Raw genomic sequence first — 22,151 nt, 5'->3', positions numbered from 1 at the left:
GATATTTAAAGTATCTGGAAAGACCTAAAACAATGTTACCTTTCTTACTATTATTTTGCTGTGTAAAATTATTTTTTCATAAAAATGTTATTTATAACATGACTTATTTTTAATGAATTTCTAAATCAGTATTTTAAAATTCTCTCAGATTTATCTAATACCATAAATATAGATAGATATAAACCATAATAGAAGCTTTTTTGGGTTTTCATTAATGTTTAGTAGCAGACAGGCATCTTTAATGTGAGGACCACTACACTAAATCACAGTGAGCAGAAGATGAACTCTGAGCTACGGGGCTAGAGAAAGCGGTGAGGCTGATAATGAGAGGGCTTGCATGCCATGTTATAAATAATATAACGTGTCAAGACCAGAGGTAATGAAGATTTAAAACAGGGTTGCAACCCAAAATAGACATCAGAAATTAAAAAAAAACTTAAGATATACATTAGAGGAAATGAGGCAACTGATTAGAAGTAGAGAGTAAGGGGCAGAAAACTGCGGATTTGGTGTCCACTCTTAACTTGAACACCTGTGTGGTAGGTGATGCCAGCACAGTGGTGGGAAGTAGTATCAGAGGAAACACTGTGACAGGGCAGATCAGAACATCTGTCATTGTACACAGTAAGATGGATAAGCAGACGATGGGAATACAGGCTAGAGCTGAGAAGAGAGATGCCAACTGGAGATAAAAACTGGCAGTTCTCTTCATATGGGTATTTTAAGCCATAGGAATCCAAAGACAGATTCCAGAGTCAGACATGGCCCAAAGCTAAGCCCTGATCACCCAATCGTTTATAGTTAGACATTTTATTTCTATAGAATAGTGTCATAAAGAAGACTGCAAACTATTCTTTTCCCTCTCAATTTAGGCTACAGCATACAAGTAACTACCAGCAGTTATCCTTATTAAGTTGGTTACTAAGAACTGGATTATATATTCAATATGCAATTTTTAACAGCTCTATTGAGGTATGATTGCTATACAACAAGTAGTACATATTTTAAGTGTACAACTTGACAAGTTTTGACATACACAGAAAACAACCACCAGAACCAGGAAAATTAACACATCCATCACCAGCAAAAGTCTTCTCTGGACTCTATAATCTTTCCCTCCCAGCCTTCCTGCCCTCCTCCCTCAGTCCCTAGGCAATCACGGAACTGCTTTCTGTTGCTAAAGATTAGTGTCCATTTGGGCCAGGCATGGTGGCTCACGTCTGCATTCCCAGCACTTTGGGAGGCTGAGGCGGGCGGATCACCTGAGGTCAGGAGTTCCAGATGAGCCTGACCAACATGGCAAAACCCCATCTCTACTAAAAATACAAAATTAGCTGGGTGTGGTGGTGCATGCCTGTAATCCCAGCTACTTGGGAGGCTGAGGCAGGAGAATTGCTTGAACCCAGGAGGCGGAGGTTGCAATGAGCCTGAGCGGAGATTGCCCCATTGCACTCTAGCCTGGGCAACAAAGAGGAAATCTCTGTCTCAAAAAAAAAAAAAAAAAAAGTTGAGTGTCCATTTTCTATAATTTTATTTAAAATAAATCACTCAGTATGTGCTCCTTTTAACTGGTTTTGTTCCCTCAGCCTAATTACTTTGGCATTCTTTACTATTTTACAATGTATTGATAGTGCATTCCTTTTTATTACTAAGTAGTATTCCATTATATGCATGTATCAGAGTTTTGTATGTATACATTTTGACGTTGATGGATATCTGTGCTGTCTCCAGTTTGGGGGCAGCTTTTAACATTTTATGCCATGTTGTTGTGCTGGAAATAAATCTTTCAGCTTTTGTGTCTCTGAAAAATTCTTTATTTTGCCTAAGTATTTGAAATATATTTTCATTATGTACAGAATCCTAGATTGAGAGGTTTTTTTCCTTTCTGTATTTTCAGCATGTTTCTCTACTGTCTTTTCCTTGTATTATTTCTGACAAGCAATCTGCAATTATTTGTTACTCTATATGAAAGGTGTCTATTTTTCTCTGTCTGCTTTTATGATTTTTCTCTTTATCACTCATTTGAGCAATTTGATTATGGTGTGCCTTACTGTAGTTTTCTTCTTTTTTCTTTGTGCTTGGGATTCATCAATCTTCTTGGATCTGTGAGTTTATGTATTTATGTATTTTTCATCAAATTAGGAAAAGCGTTATTCTTTCTATCTCTCCCTGTTGAAGAGACTTAAATTACACGTATACATGTTGTATTAGCCTGTTCTCACACTGGTGATAAAGACATACCCAAGACTGGGCAATTTACAAAATAAAGAGGCTTAATGGACTTACAGTTCCACATGGCTGGAGAGGCCTCACAATCATGGTGGAACGCAAGGAGGAGCAAGTCACATCTTACATGGATGGCAGCAGGCAAAGAGAGAGCTTGTGTAGAGAACCCCCCTTATAGAACCATCAGATCTTATGAGACTTATACACTATCATGAGAAGAGCATGTGAAAGACCCTTCCCCATGGATTCAATTACCTCCTACTGTGTTCCTCCCACACCACAAGAAAGTTCAAGGTAAGTTTGGGTTGGGGACACAGCCAAACCATATCACATGTATATTAGGTAATGCGCAGCTGTCCCATATCTCACTGATATTCTGTTCATTGCTAAATTTTTGTTTCATGTTTCTGTGAATTACTTGTATTTCTGCAACCTAAAGTTTATTTTTTTCTTCATTAATGGGTAATCTGCTGCTAACTTCACATTTATTTTTAATCTCATATATTGTAGTTTTTGTCTCTACAAGTTCAATTTCAATCTATCTTCCATATATCAACTTTTGGACATAAAGAATATAGTCATAACAAATGTTTTAATATTTTTATCTGCTAATTATAACATCTGTGATATTTTTGAATCAATTTAAATATATACAATTTTCTCCTAATTAGTGTTTTTTTGCTTCTTTGTATGCCTGACAATTTTTTATTATATGCTAGACATTATGAATTTTACCCTGTTGAGTGCTGGGTATTTCTGTATTCCAATATATATTATTAAGCTTTGTTGTGTTAAGTCACTTAGAAACAGTGTGATTCTTTCCAGTCTTCCTTTTAGGTATTGTTAAGCTGAACCAAAGCAGTGTTTAGTCCAGAGCTAATTATCTTTCATAACTGAGGCGAGACACTTCTAAGCACTCTCCCCTTTGCCCTAAGAAGTATGAGGTTATCCGGTCTGGCTGAAGGGAGCAGGCACTATGGTAAGGCCTTCATGAACACTGGGCATGATTCCCTCTAGCTGTTTTGGTTGATTCTTTCCTTGGAAACCAGTAGTTACTTCATAGGAAGACACAGATCAGTTCTCAATTGCATACTCAAGGGGAACCCTGGGCAGATCTCTGGTGTTTTTGCTCTTCGCAGTCCTCTTCTCTCCAGTATTCTGAATGCGAGCCACCTTGGTCTCCTTATACACTCAGCTCCATTCCTTAACTCAGAGTCTGTCCAGCTCAACCTGGGTTCCACCTTCCTGGTGCTATGGCTGGAAACTCTCTCAAGGCAGCAAGTTGAGATAATCCTAAGGTTCTTTGCATTTGTTTCCCATCTCTCAGGGATAACTACTTTATTACCCAAAGTCCAGTGACTTGAATATCATTGTTCAAACATTTTGTCCATTTTTGGGGACAGGATATGCATACCTCCATTTATTTCATTTTACCTTATTGTACTTCACAGATAATGTAGTTTTTACAAAGTGAGGTATGTGACAACCCTCCAACAAACAAGTCTATCAGCGTCATTTTTCCCACAGCATGTGCTCACTTCATGTCTCTGTGTCACATTTTGGTAATTCTCACAATATTTCAAGGTTTTTCACTAGATGATATCTGTTATGGTAATCTGTGGTTAGTGTTCTTTTTCTTTTTCGAACACTTATCAAATTTATTTGACTATCGAATGTTTCTGAGAAATATCTTGTAGCATTAGCTTCCAAAGAACATATCGTGAGATATGCACTAAAACAGAGACCCAAAAACTCACCTAGGGTTCTAGAATTAAAAAATACAGACTCCCAAACCTCACTTTATGTACTAATCTCTGATGTATTGTAATTGTTTCAGAGTGCCACAAACTCTGCCCATTTAAGATGCCAAACTTAGTAACTAAGTGTGTGTATTCTGACTGCTCCACTGACTGGCCACTACCCCATCTCTTTCCCTGTCCTTGGGCTTCTCTATTCCTTGAAACACAACAATATTGAATTTAGGTCAGTTAACAATTCTACAATGGCCTATAAATGTTTAAGTGAAAGGAAGAGTCATACATTTCTCACTTTATATTAAAAGTTAAAATGATTAAGCTTAGTGAGAAACCACGTTGAAAGCCAAGACAGGCCAAAAGCTAGGCCTCCTGCACTGAACAGTTAGCCAAGTTGTAAATGCAAGGGAAAAGTTTCTGAAAGACATTAAAAGTGGTACTCCAGTGAACACACAAATGATAAGTGAAATAGCCTTATTACTGTTACAGAACAGGTTTGAGTGGTTTGCATAGACCAAACCAGCCACAACATTCCCTTAAGCCAAAGCCTAATCCAGAGCAAGACCCTTACTCTCTACAATTCTATGGAGGCTGAGAGAGGGGAGGAAGCTGCAGAAGAAAAGTTGAAAGCTAGAACTGGTTGGCTCATGAGATTTAAGAAATAAGCCATCTATGTAACCTAAAAGTGCAAGATGAAGTAGCAGTGCTGATGAAGAAACTGCAGCAAGTTATCCAGAAGATCTAGCTAAAATAATCAATGTTAAGTGTGTATCCTAAACAACAGATTTTCAATATGGACAAAACAGCCTTATATTGGAAGAAGAGGCCATCTAGGACTTTCATAGCTAGAGAGGAAAAGTCAGTGCCTGGCATCAGAGCTTCAAAGGACAGACTGACCTTGATAGGAGCTAATGCAGCTGGCAACTTTAAGTTGAAGCTAGTGCTTATTTACCACTCTAAAGATTCTATGGCCCTTAAGAATTATGCTAAATCTACCCTGCTCTATCAATAGAACAACAAAGCTTTGATGACAGCATATCTTTTTACAGCATGGTTTACTGAATATTTGAAGTCCACTGAGACCTACTGCTCAGGAAAAAGAGATTCCTTTCAAAATATTACTGCTCACTGACAACATACCTGGTCACCCAGAGCTCTGATGGAGATGTACAAGGAGATTACTGTTTTCTTCATGCCTGCTAACACAACATCCATTTTGCAGCCCATGGATCAAAGAGTAATTTCAAGTCTCAAGTCTGCTTATATAAGATATACATTTTGTAAGGCTATAATCACTATGCCATACATAGTGATTCCTCTGATAGATCTAAGCAAAGTAACTTTAAAACCTTCTGTAAAAGATTCGCCATTCTAGATGCTACTAAATATCCTCATGATTCATGGGGGGAGGTAAAAATAACATTAATTATTCCAATCCCTATCGATGACTCTGAGAGAATTAGAAGTGGAACCTGAAGATCTGACTGAATTGCTGCAGTCTCATTATAAAACTTTAATGAATGAGGAGGCTTCTTACAGATGAGCAAAGAAAGTGGTTTCTAGAGATGACATCGACTCCTGGTGAAGAAGCTATGAACATTGTTGAAATGACAACAAAGGATTTAGAATATTACAGAAACGTAGTTGATAAAGCAGCGGCAGGGTTTGTCAGGATTGACTCTAATTTTGAAAAGTTCTACTGTGGGTAAAAATACTATCGAACAGTATTGCATGTTAAGAGAAATCTTTCATGAAAGGAATAGTCAATCAATGTGGCAAACTTCACTGTTGTTTTAAGAAATTGCCACTGCCACCCTCATCTCCAGGGCCATTACCATGATCAAGTTAGCAGCCAGCAGCATCAAGGCAACACCCTCCAGCCGCAAAAAGAGGACTTGCCAAAGTCTCAATGGTCCTTTAACAATTAAGTATTTTTAATTAAGGTATGTACATTTTTTTTAGATATAATGCTCTTTCACACTTAATAGAATATAGAATAGTGTAAATATAACTTTTATATGCACTGGGAAACCAAGAAATTCATGTCACTCACTTCTTTGTGAATTTCTCTTTATTGCAGTGAGAAAACTAAACCAGCAACATCTCTGAGGTATGTTTTTACTTCCTTCAGAGGAATTGAGAAAGTAGAAAAGGTTTTGTAAAAATCACCTAGATTTTCACCTTTGTAAGTTGGTTTAGAAATAGTCCTTCTTTGATAAGGTAATAAACAAATTATGTGAGCGCTGAAGGATACATACAAGAACAATCTTAGGGCCTGAAGATGTTTTTTACATCTGTTGGTCAACTACCACGTTGGAGTTTCTATTCTCTCTACAATAAAGGCAACAACCAGCCATCAGGCCTATTCTCAAACAGTGAGGAGGAACTCAGCAACATTTGAGACACCTGATCCATCGCTGGATTGATCTATCTCTGAAAAATGCCGCTTTATATTAAACTAAATAAATATTTTAAAAACAATAAAATATTTCATTTTAGCTTCTACTCAATAGATACAATATATATGAAAATAACAAAACGCCAGAATTCATAAAACATACCAGTCAGTAGCCATAGACACACACATTCCTCCCTGCAGGGCATTGGAACACCCGTCTCTGACAAAGATTTTTCATTACATTTTCTGTATTGTTCAATTTTTTTAATCTTAGAATGTAACCAAATCTTCCTGAACACTTTGAAAATCAGATTTAATGGTAAACTGCAATATAACAAATAGTTGACAAATAAAATACTACAATTTAATATTGTATATATTTAAGATTACACCATACATGGATTACCAATTATCTAATAATTTAGATAACTGCAAAACTATAATGAGTACCACAAAAGCAATCTTAAATCAACCAATCAAATCAACAATACCCTATTCAGTTTTTACACCAGATAAGACTATCTGCTCAGGATAGGTTAATATTTTTCCACTACACATATTAGTTATACTATTTTAGTTTGGAATACAAATGATGTTAGTAATGGAACTGGATCAAATTATCCATACTGGGAACCTGGAAGTTAATTCTCACTTGTATTTATTTGTTTGGAAGCCTGGGTATGACAGTCAGCCTGCCCGCTTTGATTTTAGGCTATTCCACTTCAGCATTTCATAGCAATGTAACCTTGGCAGGTTCCTTAACCTCTGTGTTGCAGATCCATCACTTGTGTAACAGAAATCGTCATACCAACTCACAAGATTATAAGAAGAATTAAATGTGTTTATATATGAAATATTTAGAACACTTATTAGGCACATAGTTTGTGTTTAACCAATGTTAACTAACATTGTTTTTTTAATTATAATTAAAATTCGGTGTTCAAATAAATTCCAGGTATTTCCAAGTTGCTGGTTATTTGGACCTTTGTTTAATCAGAATATAATGGCAGAATGTAGGTGTTTCTATGCTCCCAGTCATCAAAGGGAATTCAGGGACTGAGACACCATATTATTCCTACTTACAAAGGAGACTGCTTGGCAGTGTCTGGATGCTGTTGTTATAAAATCCATGCTACAGACAGGCAATAAAGATCACATATCCATTACATAAATGGCCCAAACAAGGCAAAGGCTACTTAAGCAATTTGCCTGAGTCACCCATGGAGCAAACAACTTCACTCAATCCATCATACATAAGCAAAACAATGAGTTATATGAGTAGCACTGTTGTAATACAAGGAATACCCAAACCTCCAAAAAGGATTTTAGTCATATCCTAGTAATGCTCTTGACTTAGTAGTGCTCTTGCTCTCTTCTATGTTTGTTCTCGATTTTATATAAACCATTGAGTATACATTCGTTTCTCTAAGCTATTTGAAACTATTTTACTTTATTAACGATGACAGAGGGGAGGGGTAAAAATGTGACTTTTCATAATTTTCCCCAACTTCTAAGCCTGAGGTCCTGCAATATAAGTACAATATGAAGTTCCTAAGATGCCAACTAGATGAAGCAAGTAGAGCATGAGAAAAGGAACTGCAATTGTTGAGAGTAAAGAAGGAATGAATGCACAGACATTAGAACCTAAAATAAAAACAAATTTCTAATTATTATAAACAATGCGAAATTACTAACACATGGTAGGAATTCAACTGTGAAAAGTTCCCATGGAAAAATGCCTCCACTGACATCATTCGGGGTCTGACTGCCTCAGTCGCATGCAGAGGCACATGCCTACATTCCATTGACATCACATCAGGTGCAAGCAATTTGGGGACATGAAATGAAGTTTATAAAAGTATCCAGCTTCCTCTTAAAAATGGCAGTTTATTCCTCCTTAACTTAAACGTGCTTAAAACAAACACTGTAAGATTCCATTTCAGTGAGTAGTTTATTTGGGTTTCTTTGGTCATTTGAATACATCACGCTAAGGACTATCTCTCTTGAGAACATTTATCTGTTCTCAGGGTCCATGATTTACTTCAATAATCCGTATTTCACTTAAGTGACTAGACTAAAAAACTTACAAAAAATCTTAGTGATGGTTACGAGTAGCTTATAATATTTTAACTAAATGCTGGCGTGCCCTAATGCATTAGCAAGTGCCTTTGTTATACCCCAAGCTCTATCAGAGGTCAAATAATAATCTGCTCAACTAAAAACATTTCGTAGGCTCCTATTAAAAGAAACCACATTGTTTCACACTTCTGTGGATCATTTCTTACATATTTTTAAAAGGAAGAATAGGTTAAAGCTGTATTTTAAAATCTGCTTTCATTGAAAAGTATTTATTCAATAAGGACTTATGGTAAACATTAGAAATTTAAATCACTTTAGTCTTATGAGCTTTTAAAATTGGATTTTTACTACACGTAATCTAAAAGGCATTATCATATGAAATTTATTCCACCTCTAATCTATAAAACCACAATTATTTCATTAGTCATTTTAGTTAAAACAGGAACACCAAATACACCTAGTCACTACAATGTATAGGTTTTGACCTATTGCACACCTAAAAATAAGAGAAATGTAGAGCATTCCTGCATTATAATATTCTTTGTTATACTGCCATGCCCAGAACATTTTTCCCTAGAGAAGTGCTAATTTCCTTCTTAGTTCATCAAATATGTAATCACTGGTGCCAAGTGGCTCTCAGTAAACCAGCTTACATCTTAAATCGTGAACTGCATTCATTGATTCTCCAAAATCTACAATTGGCTATGATTCATTTTGCAACATCTGATTGCACCTAGTATCTGTCCTTGGTTTTAAACCAAATTCTTCCAAGCCATTGGAGTCTTTAAACAGCTCAATAGCTCCCTCTAGCCTCTTTTTATATGCCACACCAAGAGGTCACATTTAATCGAAGGTTACAGGTTACACTTACTCTCTTGGCTCAGCTTCTGTCATGTGGCCCATTAAGCTATGCCACTACCCAAACATAAGGATGCACAATGCCAAACAGTTGTGGTGAAACACCAAGCAAAAAATATCCATTCACAGTGCTAAATCATAGGAAGCAACAATCAAATATGGTTTCATGAAGAACCTCAAATCTAAAAATAACTTCCCCAAGTAAAAGCAAAATAAGGCAAAATAAAATGTGAATGTCACATATATTATTACTTAGTATTTTGTCCTTTCAGCATGAATTTTTTTATTGTTCACATAAACTACATATTTGATAAAACAAATGCAATCTGATTTTTCATACTCAAAATCAAATATGTGGTGAAGAACAAAAAAACCCTCAAAGAATACATGCCCAAATTATTTCCCACAATGGGCAAATGGAGAATACAGTATAAGCACTTTATTTCACTACAAAACATGTTTATATTTGTATACATATACAGAGAGACAGATTTAAATTTTGAGACACTCCCTCCCAAAAACTGTTAAAACTTAGATTTTGAACTTATTCCAACTTGCCTTTTTATGACTGAAGTACCACTTGTAGACGGTATTTGTTTTTCAAAATAGCACTAAATTATATTTTCAAAATTAATACTTAGGATTTGCTACCTTGGCCAAAACTAGATTATAAAATTACATATCATTTGCTGCCAATGTATTTACTACTCAGCGGAGGGCTAGGATGATCTCCAAAATGGAACACCCTTTGGAACTACAGATAACACGTTAGATTTAAGCTATACATTCTGCGTTTCCTCATTACAGTTATTTCAGAAAAAAAAATCTGAACTATCTACCTTTGTGATTCAGTTGTTACCAAATTTGCAGGGTCAATATTGCATTCCCCACCCCCTTTGGCTATATAACCTAAAGCTTCTAGGCTTACTACTATCAAATTTCGAATTTGGAAATGGCCTTAGTGACAGTTTAGTTCACATCTCATTTTTGCAGATGAAGGTATCAAAGAAATTACATGTTCAAGTTCAAAGCCAGGTTAGTGAAATAACCTGAGTTAAAGCCCACCTCCTTCAACTTCTCCCCCAGTGCTCAATTACACTACATTGCTAGCTATCTTGCCATTCCCGATGTTATATGGATATGATCTGTTTTTCACTAATTTTTTTATTACTGTAGAAAACACTTTAATTTCTTTTTCAGTCCATTCTTATCCCTCCCAATACATAATTTTTAAAAGACTTTTTGGTTGTTGTTCAGAATTTGAGGTACAACAGAGCTGGCCTAAGTTTCTTATTGAATCCTGCCCATATTATGGGAAGGAAGCACTTGGGGTTTGATCCAATTAAAATAAAAAGGCCTACTGAATTATAAAGGCCTATTTATTTTCTATGGCATTAGAAAAGATGAACAGATTTCAGCGAACCTAATGTTGTAAAAGAAGGTGTGAGCTGAACTTGATATTCTATGATAGTAACAGATGACAAGACAAAATGTGAAAATCACATTCCTGAACTAAACTGTCTAAGAAAAACCTACGGGAAGAAAATATACTGATGTTAGCTTGGTTGATTTTTCAGTACATTATATTTTTAATAAATGGAAAGGTGTTTAAATAAAATCTTCCTAGACCAGTTGATATATCCTAACCTGATACGTGTTTATGTCATTAGATGCTATGGTGCCAATTACCTCCTTATCAACCTTTATTTTCTATTAATAATAATGACATGTGGCTAGATGTGGTGGCTCATGTCTGTAATCCCAGCACTTTGGGAGGCTAAGGAGGGAGAATCACTTAAGCTCAGGAGTTTGAGACCAGCCTGGATAACATAGTGAGATCTTGTCTCACTGAAAATTTTAAAAAAAGCTGGGTATGGTGGTATGTGCCTGTAGTGCCAGCTACTCAGGAGGCTGAGGTGGGAGGATTGCTTGAGCCCAGGAGGTTGAGGCTGTAGTGAGCTATGATCATGCCACTATACTCCAGCCTGGGCAACAGAACAAGATCCTGTATTTAAATAAATAAATAATGACAACATCTACAAAGTATTGAATGTTCAACCATGTGAAGGCATATTTCAAGCTATTAGATATATACACATATAATATATACACATATATATGATATATATTTACTTAATTATCAAAACAACTCTATGAGGCAGGTACTTGGAGTATTCAGATTTTACAGACAGTTAAACTGAGGCTCACAGAGATTGACTAATTAACCTGTCTCTTACTATAAAACTTGCAGACAAAAAGGATGGAATTAGAACCCAGGCAGTCTAGTTCCAGAATATGTGCTATTAATTACTATATTTCTACACAATATAAAATGAATTGATGAGTATTACTATATTCACAGATATTTAAATTTTGATAGAAAGTCATATGAAAATTAACTATCAATTTCAAACATACATGCTGAAAGGTCCAACACTTCTTGAAGGGCTATAAAGACAGAAATATTTCTCTTCCAACGCTGAATACATTTAATACATTAATTCAAGTGTCCATTTTTGTTTTTTTGGTCCCAAAATAATTCCAATTTGTCCTCTACCAAATAGTCTGAACAAGTACATTTTGAGTAACCGACACAGGTCAGTAATATAGATTTACACACAGTTATTGATTAATTCAAATAATTATGCCACTAAACAAGTGCCCTAAAATTTTCTTATGTTAATAACCTTAATTAAGAAAAAGTGACAACTTCACGTTCATCATTTTTAACCTGACTCCACAGACAGAAAAGCTGTCACTGAACCCAGCTGTATTCTTACTTGGTAACAAAGTGAATGAAAGACAAAACCCAGCTGTATGGAGAGGGATGAACTTGGACTATTGCTCTCTCTGCATTTCTCAAGGGGATAGTAGGAGAAAACACACCTCACTGGCATATGCTTATCTGTAATGGTTTCATTAATAACCATAGCCCTGAGTGACCCAGCCCAGGCAACTCTGAATAGAGAAAGGCATACTCCAGGTGGGACATGTAGGAGAAGCTAGAGAACCTTAAAACAATTGAGCCTCTTGTTCTCCTTGTCATAGCTTTGGGCCCTTATGAGCACCCTAAACAGCCAGCATATTTGAGACATTTTGTTAAACCTGCAATCTTGCAGTACATAAAAATCTTGATGAATCAGTCATACAGCCCCTGTTGTTGACCAGCTATAAACTGCTACAGTGGAGAATTATAGGCTATATTCAGGAGACAACCTTTATTCAAGAAGGCATGGTACCATCATTCTTCCATGTCCAAATGAAATAATGCATCTTGATTTTTTAAGCAATCAAAGAACAAGAGAAAAGCAAAACAGTGTCCCAACATAAGACTGTAAAATTCTATAAAATAGAATATTTTATCTCTGAAATGTCTCATGATCAATTACCAAATTTATATGCAATACAAAAGTACCCAATGCAAACTCTGACTTTTTAGGTACATGCAGGCAAACCTGACAAAGATGAATAAATCTTAAATCAGTTAAGTAAATATATTGCAAGAAAAATTTAGGAAATAGTTATACTCAACTCATATTTGTCATAAAAGACCCCTCTGAAATCTAAAATATTCTGCTTTCTTTAATCAGGAACAACAAAATCAATTTTTGCCTTATCAAGACTTTTTTCTCACAAAAGAGTAATCATTTTATGCTTTGATATATGCATCATTTAGAGTTTTATATGTTTTTACTTTATCACTAAATGGGCTTGAAAAATTTTTCCTCCCTGGAAATGTACACTATTGTTTAGAAATTGATAAGGAATATGTTGCTCACATAAGTAATATTTGACAAACTATTCAGAGTTGATGATATGAGAGGTATTACTATCATGAACTATATTCTGTCTCAAATTTCATAACAAAAATGCTCACAGCATACCAAAAAAAGCCACAGGATCATGAGCATCCCTATATGAGATAGCTATTTTAGGAACAAAATGATTTTTAAGACAGTAGATATTAAGTAATAATTCTTTATTAATAATTTAGCTGCTTCTGACCAATGAACACCTCTGATTCAGACTGCTGTCCAATGACAACAGTTTTTGACTTAGTTAATATTAGCAGTGTTCCCCTGCATCATGCTAATTATCACACACTGAAAGACCAACTCTTAAAAAAGGGATTCAATGATATACAGAAATCTTTACCTAAATGAGAATATACTGAAGACTTAACATTAAAAGTGTTCCACTTGAAATGAAAGGAGAGCAATGTACTGAATCTCTTCCATAGTACTACTCCTGGTAGTGTCTGACCCTTTCTCAGCTGTAAGAGATGTTCCTTTTTGCTTCTTAAAAGCAACCTAAACAAACAAAACCAAATGCACTATCTTTCTGTAACAGGATTTTATCACCATATTAAAAATATCTCTCACTTCAATAATTGACAATTCCAAATATTTATACTCTCAACAATCAAACAGGAAAGAGTTAACATGACTACCTCTAGCCAGCCACCCTCCTCTAATCCCCCACTTTCCGGAAAAATATACAATCTTAAACCTTAAATCATAGAGATAAAAAGAATGGGGGGACCACAAATTGTTAAGTTTAGTGATGAATAAAGCAATGTAATCTTAGTTGTCAGCATAACAATCATCCCTCTGAAGCTTTGTTCCAACTATAATAACTTTCTGTGCTTACTGAAAAAAAAAAAATTATGATCATATGAGCTTCATGCATGACTGATATCATTACTGTTTATTTTAAGGCTGTCCTTGAGAATCAATCAAATAAAACATGCCCAGTGTGTATGTTTTGCCACCAGAATGAGGAACACAATGTAAGTGCCTCTTCTGGAGAGGAAGTGATGGACCATTCTTCCGATTAGTGTTTCCTATCAAAAAGAAACATCAAATAGAAGCGAATCAGGCAGCAATTTATGTCAGAAAACATCCTGTCATTCTGTGTTCTTGACAATATTTTCATTTCACTAGCAGCAACTCTTAAGATCTAAAAAAAAAAAGGGGGTATCATTACACATAAAGAAGCTTATAAATCCAACCAAAATGAGCTCAAGAGCTTAAAAATACTATTTGGGGATAACACAAACTATGGTATATAATCTGCTCTAAATCATTAAAAACTTCCCATTTTAATAAGTAAGGTTTTAAAGGTCTGAGATGGCACATGACTTCTTATCTGTCATGCTTAAATCTGTATAATAAATAATGAATAGAATAACTTAAATACTCTAAAAATGGGAAAATAACGATTTTCTCCACAAATATAAACCATTTTCCCCACACATCTTAATGAAGAAAGATAGGGGTCATTGGAATCCAAAATTAAAGAAATTTTTTTAGTACAATCATAACTTTTTCTTGCATAATAATATCTGAACTTACTGAGGGATTCCAATATAAAGAAATACAATCTTTCATGTTTAGTCTCACAAAAAATCTAATAATCATCAAAACTCATGTTACCCTAATCTCTGAAAGCAAATCTAATACTTTCCTAAAACAGGTAGCCATCAATTCAGGCTGTCTTTCCCTTCCCTTAGTCAGGAAGACACAACCTTGCACTTACTTTTACCACCTCCCCCACACTCCACCTCACCACCATCACCACCAATCTGAAGCAATAGGCCCTTCTGTTTATAACATTATAAATAACAGCTTGCCACTTTAATTCCTCCAGCCTATGAACTAATCCTTCATTTCAACATTAAATTATCTCTTGATTTAAAGGTTAGGTACAAAAATGCATCTGTGGCACGTAATTCCAAAAGTTCAAATTTGCAATAAAAAAAGTCTGGACTTTCAAGCCCCTTTCTCTTTTTATCCAGAAAAAATAAAGTTGTATTTTTCAAAGGGTTAAACCTTTTTAGTTTTCAAATTGGGTTTTTTGTGTAATTTATTCATACTTAATATCTGTAAAGGTCTTTAACTCTTTTGATAATAGCTCTTACTTTTTCAAATACTTTTTTTCTGTACTAACCATCACTTATTACATGAAATCCTAAGAACAGTTTCTATAAACACAGCTATATTCAGAATATGCCTTTACACATGGCATTTATTATCTATACTCTGTATATCAATTGGTTACACGAAGCATGTTCAAATACTGTGCAACAGGTCTTGCTATTGTGTAAACACACACTCCCAACAAAATGACAATAAGCTTTACAATATCAACAATATAAGAAAAAAAAATCACATTATTCCTTAAAGAATTATTTATAATTCGTTTGAGAGATCAGAGGACATCAGATCTAATCAAAAGAAGTAAATGTTACTAAGGCCCTCTTACTGGCTTTGCATCCCACCGTATATGTGATAAAGTTGTGTTACAGCCCAGGTGTATACACGCTTTAATTGATTTATTGCACATTACTGGCTTCAGTGCTGACTTGATGACAGGAAGAGTACTTTGGCAGAGGTCTGACAAGTCCCTATCCTTAAGTTCCCTTTTGCTTTGTGCCGTCTGTTCCCAAAGCTATCAAAGTAAAGCAAATGACAGTCTAAAACCTCCCCGTTTTGCCACGAGAGTGTGAAATCAAATTAAAAACACACCTCAAAACTATTACATTGGGCCACGTTTATTTTCAATTGGCGGGGGAGGGGGAAAGAAGACACTTAAAAAGAGATGGATTTCATGTCCTCTGTGTAGCCAGATCTAGTTACAGTGTACTAAGTTATGTCTAAATGAAAAAAAGACTCTCAAGTGTTTTATCACAAAGTACTGTTATTAAACACATCTAATGTTCCCACGCTCTCCTCCAGATTCTCTGATTTTTAACCTCCTTTGTTAGGCATCAAACACCGGGAGAAAGATTTCAGGAACAATACCTAGGCAGCACATGATGCCAGGGAATTAATTCTGTCTTCCCCGAGCTGTGTATCCATCATAAACTCAAGCTGCCTTATTTAGCTACACGGTTGCTATATGTAGGACTTCTCTTCCTTGGGTGAAAAGCATGGACCGGCTACAATTGTGTCTTTGAGCGCGCAGCATCGTGCTTTGTGCTGCCGGGGATAACGGATTCTGGGTCTCACACGCATCCGTCACCTAAGACACCCTTCACTGAACCAGGGTCTCGGCAGCTGGAAGGGAAACAATGTGTTGGGACCCACGCTGGTCTGAGCTACAAGGATCCCAGGAGTGAAGGAAATGTTTCAGGGAGCAGCCCAGGCAAGGGGGGAGGAAGAAAGCCCTCGCACTCTTACCTCCACATTGAAATACTGCTCCGTTCCGCAGACTGTAGCACATAAAATCCAAAGCAAGGTTTGCAAGAAAAACACCCCCGAATGATGCACGAAATCCAACCGTCTTCCAGTGCTGAATGTGAGTAAGATCATAGTGAACTGTGCTTCAATGGATGGACGAGCTCCCCTTCGTTTTCTCCCTCTCTCCCTCTCCCTCCCTCCCTCGTTTCCTTTAAAAAAAAAGTCCTCCGGGTGGGTAAGGAGCCTGCAGGTTCACCCACAGCCGGGCAAGGGGAGGAGACGGGGGCCCCGCGCTCGGCAGCCCCGGAGAGGCAGCGACGAAGACAGGGTCAGCAGTAGTTCCTGTTCACCATCCTCCGAGGTCAGTCACCGGGAACGTGGCGCCCAAGTTCGCCGGCGGTTCCGGCTCAAAGCGCCGAGTCGCAGCCGCAGCAGCAGCAGCCGCCGCCGCCGCCGCCGCCTCCAGCCCGTGCGTCCTCCTCCCTCCACCGCCTACTCCTCCTCCGCCGCCGCCGCCGCCGCCGCCCCCAGCTCCTGCGGGAAGGGCCTCCGCCGCTCCTCACTCTCTTGCCTCTGCTTCTCCTTCCCTCCTCTCCTCGCTCCCCTCCAGAATGTTCATCCGTAATCTACATAACTCCTCCTTCCCGGGGTCTGCCTGGCTCTCGGGGCCCTTGGCGCGCGCGCGCGCACACACACACACACACACACACACAGACACACACCACGACACACACACACACACACACACACGAGCATACACACAGCCAGATACACACGGACGCGCGCTTCTTAAAGGAGACGGCTCATAAAGGCTTCCCCACTACGGTAGGGCACACCGGAGGTATCCAGCCCCCGACAAGGGCCCTGGTTTGAGCACAGCTCTTCAACAGTATCTCCCATCCCGCATCCCCGAGGCAGGCACCCAACAACCTGGGCGGTTCCATTCTTTCTTCTCGCCCACCCCGCCGCCTCGCATGTAAAAACGAGTGCGCCCCTCCCCAGCCATGAGCTGGGTGGGGCTCAAGCTGAGGACCCTCGTGGGGCCTGGGGAGCGGCCCAACCCCTGGTCCTGGAGAGCGGTCAGCATTCTTGAGGAAGCGGCCCTGGAAGATTAGGGGCGCTGGGAATCAGAGGAGCGCCTGGTCACTGAGCGCCGCTGGGTGGTTCGGGTCGGTGGCCGGGGCTGAACAAGTTTGGGAAGCCTGAGATAGCAAATCCCGAACGTCCAAAACTTTGTTGGGGTCCGCCGAGTTTGTGGCCTGGTGTCTTCCTGAATCCCCTCTACCATAGCTACATTCCGCCTTCCAGGCTTGAGGGTAGGCACAGGGTTTTGGTGGGGGACTAGACAAATACAGAGGCGGGATGAAAATGCTCACTTTCCAAGTGAACGGTGGACACACGCACACACTGGGACCCGGGAGAGGTGGTCCTGGGTGCTAAGAGAACATCCGACGGGAGGGATGGGGGCTCTGGAAAGAAACCGGCTGCAAGAGCCAGGGGAAGGCTTGGGGAAAGAAGGAGAGGGAGCAGCCTGAGGAAAGGCGAGTAAAGCAGCTGGCAAGGGCGGGAGGAAGAGGCTGCGCGCAGACCGAGCGGGGGAGAGGCTGGCGGGAGCGAGGAGAGCTGCAGGCGAGAGGGGGAGGCGGCTGGCAAGAAGCACCGGTGAACGCGGGCAGGGGAACTTCAGAGGAGGCTGCCAAAAAGGACTGGAGCTGCAGCAGTGCGAGGCAGTGGACAGGGGGGGCAGCAACCACCAGCCCTTGGCAAGTGATGGTTTGGCTGAAAAAGAAAGGGGGAAGGGAGCGAGGCAGGCATCTGTTTGGGGGCAATGCCAGTAAATGTGCTTCTCCTTGGCAGCCAGCAGAGGGGAAGAGGAGCCCACGGGAAAGAAAAGCAGGCGAGGTTAAGAATAAAGAGTGTTCCAGGTATGACAGCTACCTCAGTGAGGTGGAAGAGAGAATTGACAAGGCAAATTTCATGGATGAGTTGGAAAGGCAGGAAGCAGGACTACAAGAGGTCGTATGTGGTAAGCAGATGGAAAATGCTGAAAATGGTTTGCCAAAAATTGTATTAGACTGAAATAACTTTTATCCAATAAAAGAAAAAAAAAAAGGCTGAGGAATGGGAATTTGTAGCTATTGCTGTAAAAATGTAAGAAATGCCCAACCAACTTGACCCAACACCCAAGAAGGTCTCAGGGAGACCTTCCTGACAGTCTGCCTTGTGCCCAGCATGTGCTGCCCACAAAATAATTTTGAAGATGTAACAAAAAGCAATGCCTTATATTGTATAGTATATTAGAATATTCAGAATGTTTCCAGACATAGTATCTCATTTAATTCTCACACCATGTCTGAGGATTTTGTTTTTATTTTACAGATGAAGTAAATGATAGCAATAAAATACAACGTTCCAGCAAACCATACAAGTGGCAGAGTTCAGACCTGTTTCCTGACTCCCAGTTCAGTGACTTTCCTGCTGTACTCCAGTGACTTTCCAAATAGCAATTCATTCCTGCTCTTAGCAATTTCATAATCCATAGGTTGAGATGACTTTTATAAAAGAAACAGCTAGAAGGCAACATGAAAGTAATGTCATTATGTAGAATTTATACGGTGTTCTGTGCCAGTATAAGGTAACAAAATGTAGTGAAGTATTTGTCAATAAATCAAGAATGATTTTTATGTGTACATTATATCTAGTAAAGTGCAAAATTAGAGAGGGAAAATGATAGAAAAAAATGTGTAAACTCAGTTTCTAGTCTTTGAGATACTATTGAAGAGGAACAGATAAAAATAATTTACCAAAGACGTTCATGAGAAAACAGTGCTACATGGTGAAGTCCTTGCTAACTGAGCCAAATATTAGAAGACTTTATCAAGGACATGGAGTGCAAGTTGAGCACTGCAAAACTATCAACAAGGAGAGATTTTTCACCATAAATAACTTTTTTTTTCTTTCTTTCTTTTTTTTTTAAAGCATGTGCTCAGAAAAGAAAAATAGTGTATTTGTGGAGAAGAGGTATAGAGAGGGACTTGTAATGAAATACTGAGTTAATATTTGCTCAAGTAGGCAAACAGGGATTGCTAAACCATTCTAGACATGAATAGATATCCAGGGAATATTGTCTTCAAAATTATGTATGGGATTGACCATGGGAAGGGACTCCATGCAAAGAGGCAACAATTAAAATAAGGTTTTAGGCCGGCCATGGTGGCTCGCACCTATAATCCCAGCACTTTGGGAGGCCGAGGTGGGTGGATCACCTGAGGTCAGGAGTTTGAGACTAGCCTGACCAATATGATGAAATCGCGTCTCTACTAAAATTACAAAAATTAGCTGAACTTGGTGGCGAGTGCCTGTAATCCCAGCTACTCAGGAGGCTGAGGCAGGAGAATCACTTGAACCCAGGAGGCACAGGTTGCAGGGAGCCCAGATCGCGCCATTGCACTCCAGCCTGGGTGACAAGAGCAAAACTTTATCTCAAAATAAGTAAAGAAATAAATAAGGTTTTAATCCAGCTATGAAACTGTAAGGCCTGGACTAGTGAGATGTCCTATGAAATCTATGCTTTCAAGGAGCAATCTTAAGAGAAGAAAACTCTATTGAAAATAGAAAATCCTAAATTCAAAAGATAATATCAAATTAGTGATTGGTTACCATGATAAGAATTTTAATTATTTATAAATAGTTATTAAACTTATTTGTGGGTGTTTGATGAGCAATAATTGAATGAATGAATGTTCAAGGTTATAGAAATACTATGAATATTCAAGGTTCTAGGAATACTAACATAATACTGTTTCGTTTCTGAGATGGGACTCAGAAGAATTCATAGTACAGTGAGAAGGACAGACATATAATAAATATTGCAATGTCGTAAGACCCAGGTAATTACAAAAGCAAGATGCTATGGAACAGAGTGGAAGAAGCAGTTGACTTTCTGTGATTTTTTTTATTTTTTATTTTTGGAAAAAGGCATCACAAAATACGTGGTTCTCAAGTGAAATCTCTGATAATGAGAAATGTACTGGGCAGGGAAAGGAAGAATATTTCTGACCTGTGTGCAGTGGAGGAATAAATACACAAAGAGGCATCCGTGGAACTATAAATAGTTGGTCTGGACTAGAGGCTAGGGTGTGTAAAGCAAGGTCAGAGTCAGAGGTTGCATGAGTAAGTGTGCAGGGATCAGATCAGCAAGAGTCTTAGGTGCCACATTTGAGGCTGTAGACATTCTCCCGAAGGAACTCTTAGGAGGAATAGTTGGATTTTCACTACCTTTACTGTTTGTTTGCTAATACCATGCAGAGGCAGACCTTGTAGTTCTCATATATTTTACCTCATATGTTCCATTGAGCATGCAGTATCTACTGCCTTTATAGATCTTCTATCTGTGTTTGTCTAATAAGCCTGATGCAACGTTTCACATATAGACTCAGATGGGTACCTGCAGAAATGTAATTGCTTTCATGGTCAGGTGAGTGTGTTATTTTATCTCTAATCTGTTATATATACTTATCTTTCAAGGGCCTAGAATTATGAAGAAGTATCTATTCTCACAAATTAGTAATGTGAGCTTCTTGGCAGTCTTAGAGAAGGCATTGTTTTCCTATGCATAGTTAGATAAAACATGGACTATCATCCTTCCCTTTAGGGTATGAATGAAATCTTCCCTCACAACTCTTGGCACCTGCTGTGTATGCTTTCCATCAACTACTTTCCCTGTTCTCAAAATTTCACAAAACTAATGAACAATCTTAGAATTACATGTGACTAGAGAAAAGAAAACCAAAAAAAGATGAAAATAAATAAGAAAGCCAAAGAGAAGTAGTAATTGCCACTGATAAAAGTTAATAGCAATTCAATGAAATATTACATGGGAGACAAGAAGTCTGAGGAAGTAAATTATATGTAAACCTATCAAGAGGCAAATGACATATACTTAAAAATGAGCAGTGGAGGGGGTGCACCCAAGATGGCCGAATAAGAACAGCTCCAGCCTCCAGCTCCCAGCATGAGTGACACAGAAGATGGGTGATTTCTGCATTTTCAACTGAGGTACCGGGTTCATCTCACTGGGGTGTGTCAGACAGTTGGTGCTGGTCCGCGGGTACAGCCCAACCAGCCAGAGCTGAAGCACGGCGAGGCATCGCCTCCCCTGGGAAGTGCAAGGGGGAAGAGAATTCCTTTTCCTAGCCAAAGGAAATTGAGACACACAACACCTGGAAAATTGGGTAACTCCCACCCTAATACTGCGGTTTACCAAGGTTCTTAGCAAACAGCACACCAGGAGATTATATCCCACACCTGGCCCAGAGAGTCACACGCCCATGGAGCCTCCCTCATTGCTAGCACAGCAGACTGAGATCTACCTGCAAGGCGGCAACGAGGCTTGGGGAGGGGCACCCGCCATTGCTGAGGCTTAAGTAGGTAAACAAAGCCCCCAGGAAGCTCGAATTGGGTGGAGCCCACAGCAGCTCAAGGAGGCCTGCCTGCCTCTGCAGACTCTTCCTCTGGGGACAGGGCATAGATAAACAAAAAGCAGCAGAAACCTCTGCAGAGGTAATTGCCCCTGTCTGACAGCTTTGAAGAGAGCAGTGGATCTCCCAGCACAGAGGTTGAGATCTGAGAATGGACAGACTGCCTGCTCAAGTG

The 22,151-nt window shown here is 38.6% G+C and overlaps 2 protein-coding genes across 2 annotated transcripts in view; one reads left to right on the top strand and one right to left on the bottom strand.

Moving 5' to 3' along the window:
- LOC105497291 (matrix metallopeptidase 16) overlaps positions 1–16,962 on the bottom strand; it is a 295,458-nt gene extending 278,496 nt beyond the window's left edge. Inside the window, exon 1 of the mRNA XM_011768303.3 lies at positions 16,497–16,962. Coding sequence (XP_011766605.1) covers positions 16,497–16,628 — 132 coding nt within the window. The 5' untranslated portion in view covers positions 16,629–16,962. The remainder of the gene's footprint in view (positions 1–16,496) is intronic.
- LOC112429404 (uncharacterized) overlaps positions 16,645–22,151 on the top strand; it is a 235,185-nt gene continuing 229,678 nt past the window's right edge. Inside the window, exons 1-3 of the mRNA XM_071067417.1 lie at positions 16,645–16,824; positions 16,863–17,321; positions 18,354–18,522. Of these exons, the coding sequence (XP_070923518.1) occupies positions 16,645–16,824; positions 16,863–17,321; positions 18,354–18,522 (808 nt within the window). The remainder of the gene's footprint in view (positions 16,825–16,862; positions 17,322–18,353; positions 18,523–22,151) is intronic.

Source organism: Macaca nemestrina, chromosome 8 (assembly GCF_043159975.1).
Source record: "Macaca nemestrina isolate mMacNem1 chromosome 8, mMacNem.hap1, whole genome shotgun sequence".
NCBI classification, from domain to species: Eukaryota; Metazoa; Chordata; class Mammalia; order Primates; family Cercopithecidae; genus Macaca; species Macaca nemestrina.
The sequence above is the reverse complement of the archived record's forward strand: the minus strand, read 5'-3'. Positions and strand labels throughout refer to the sequence as shown.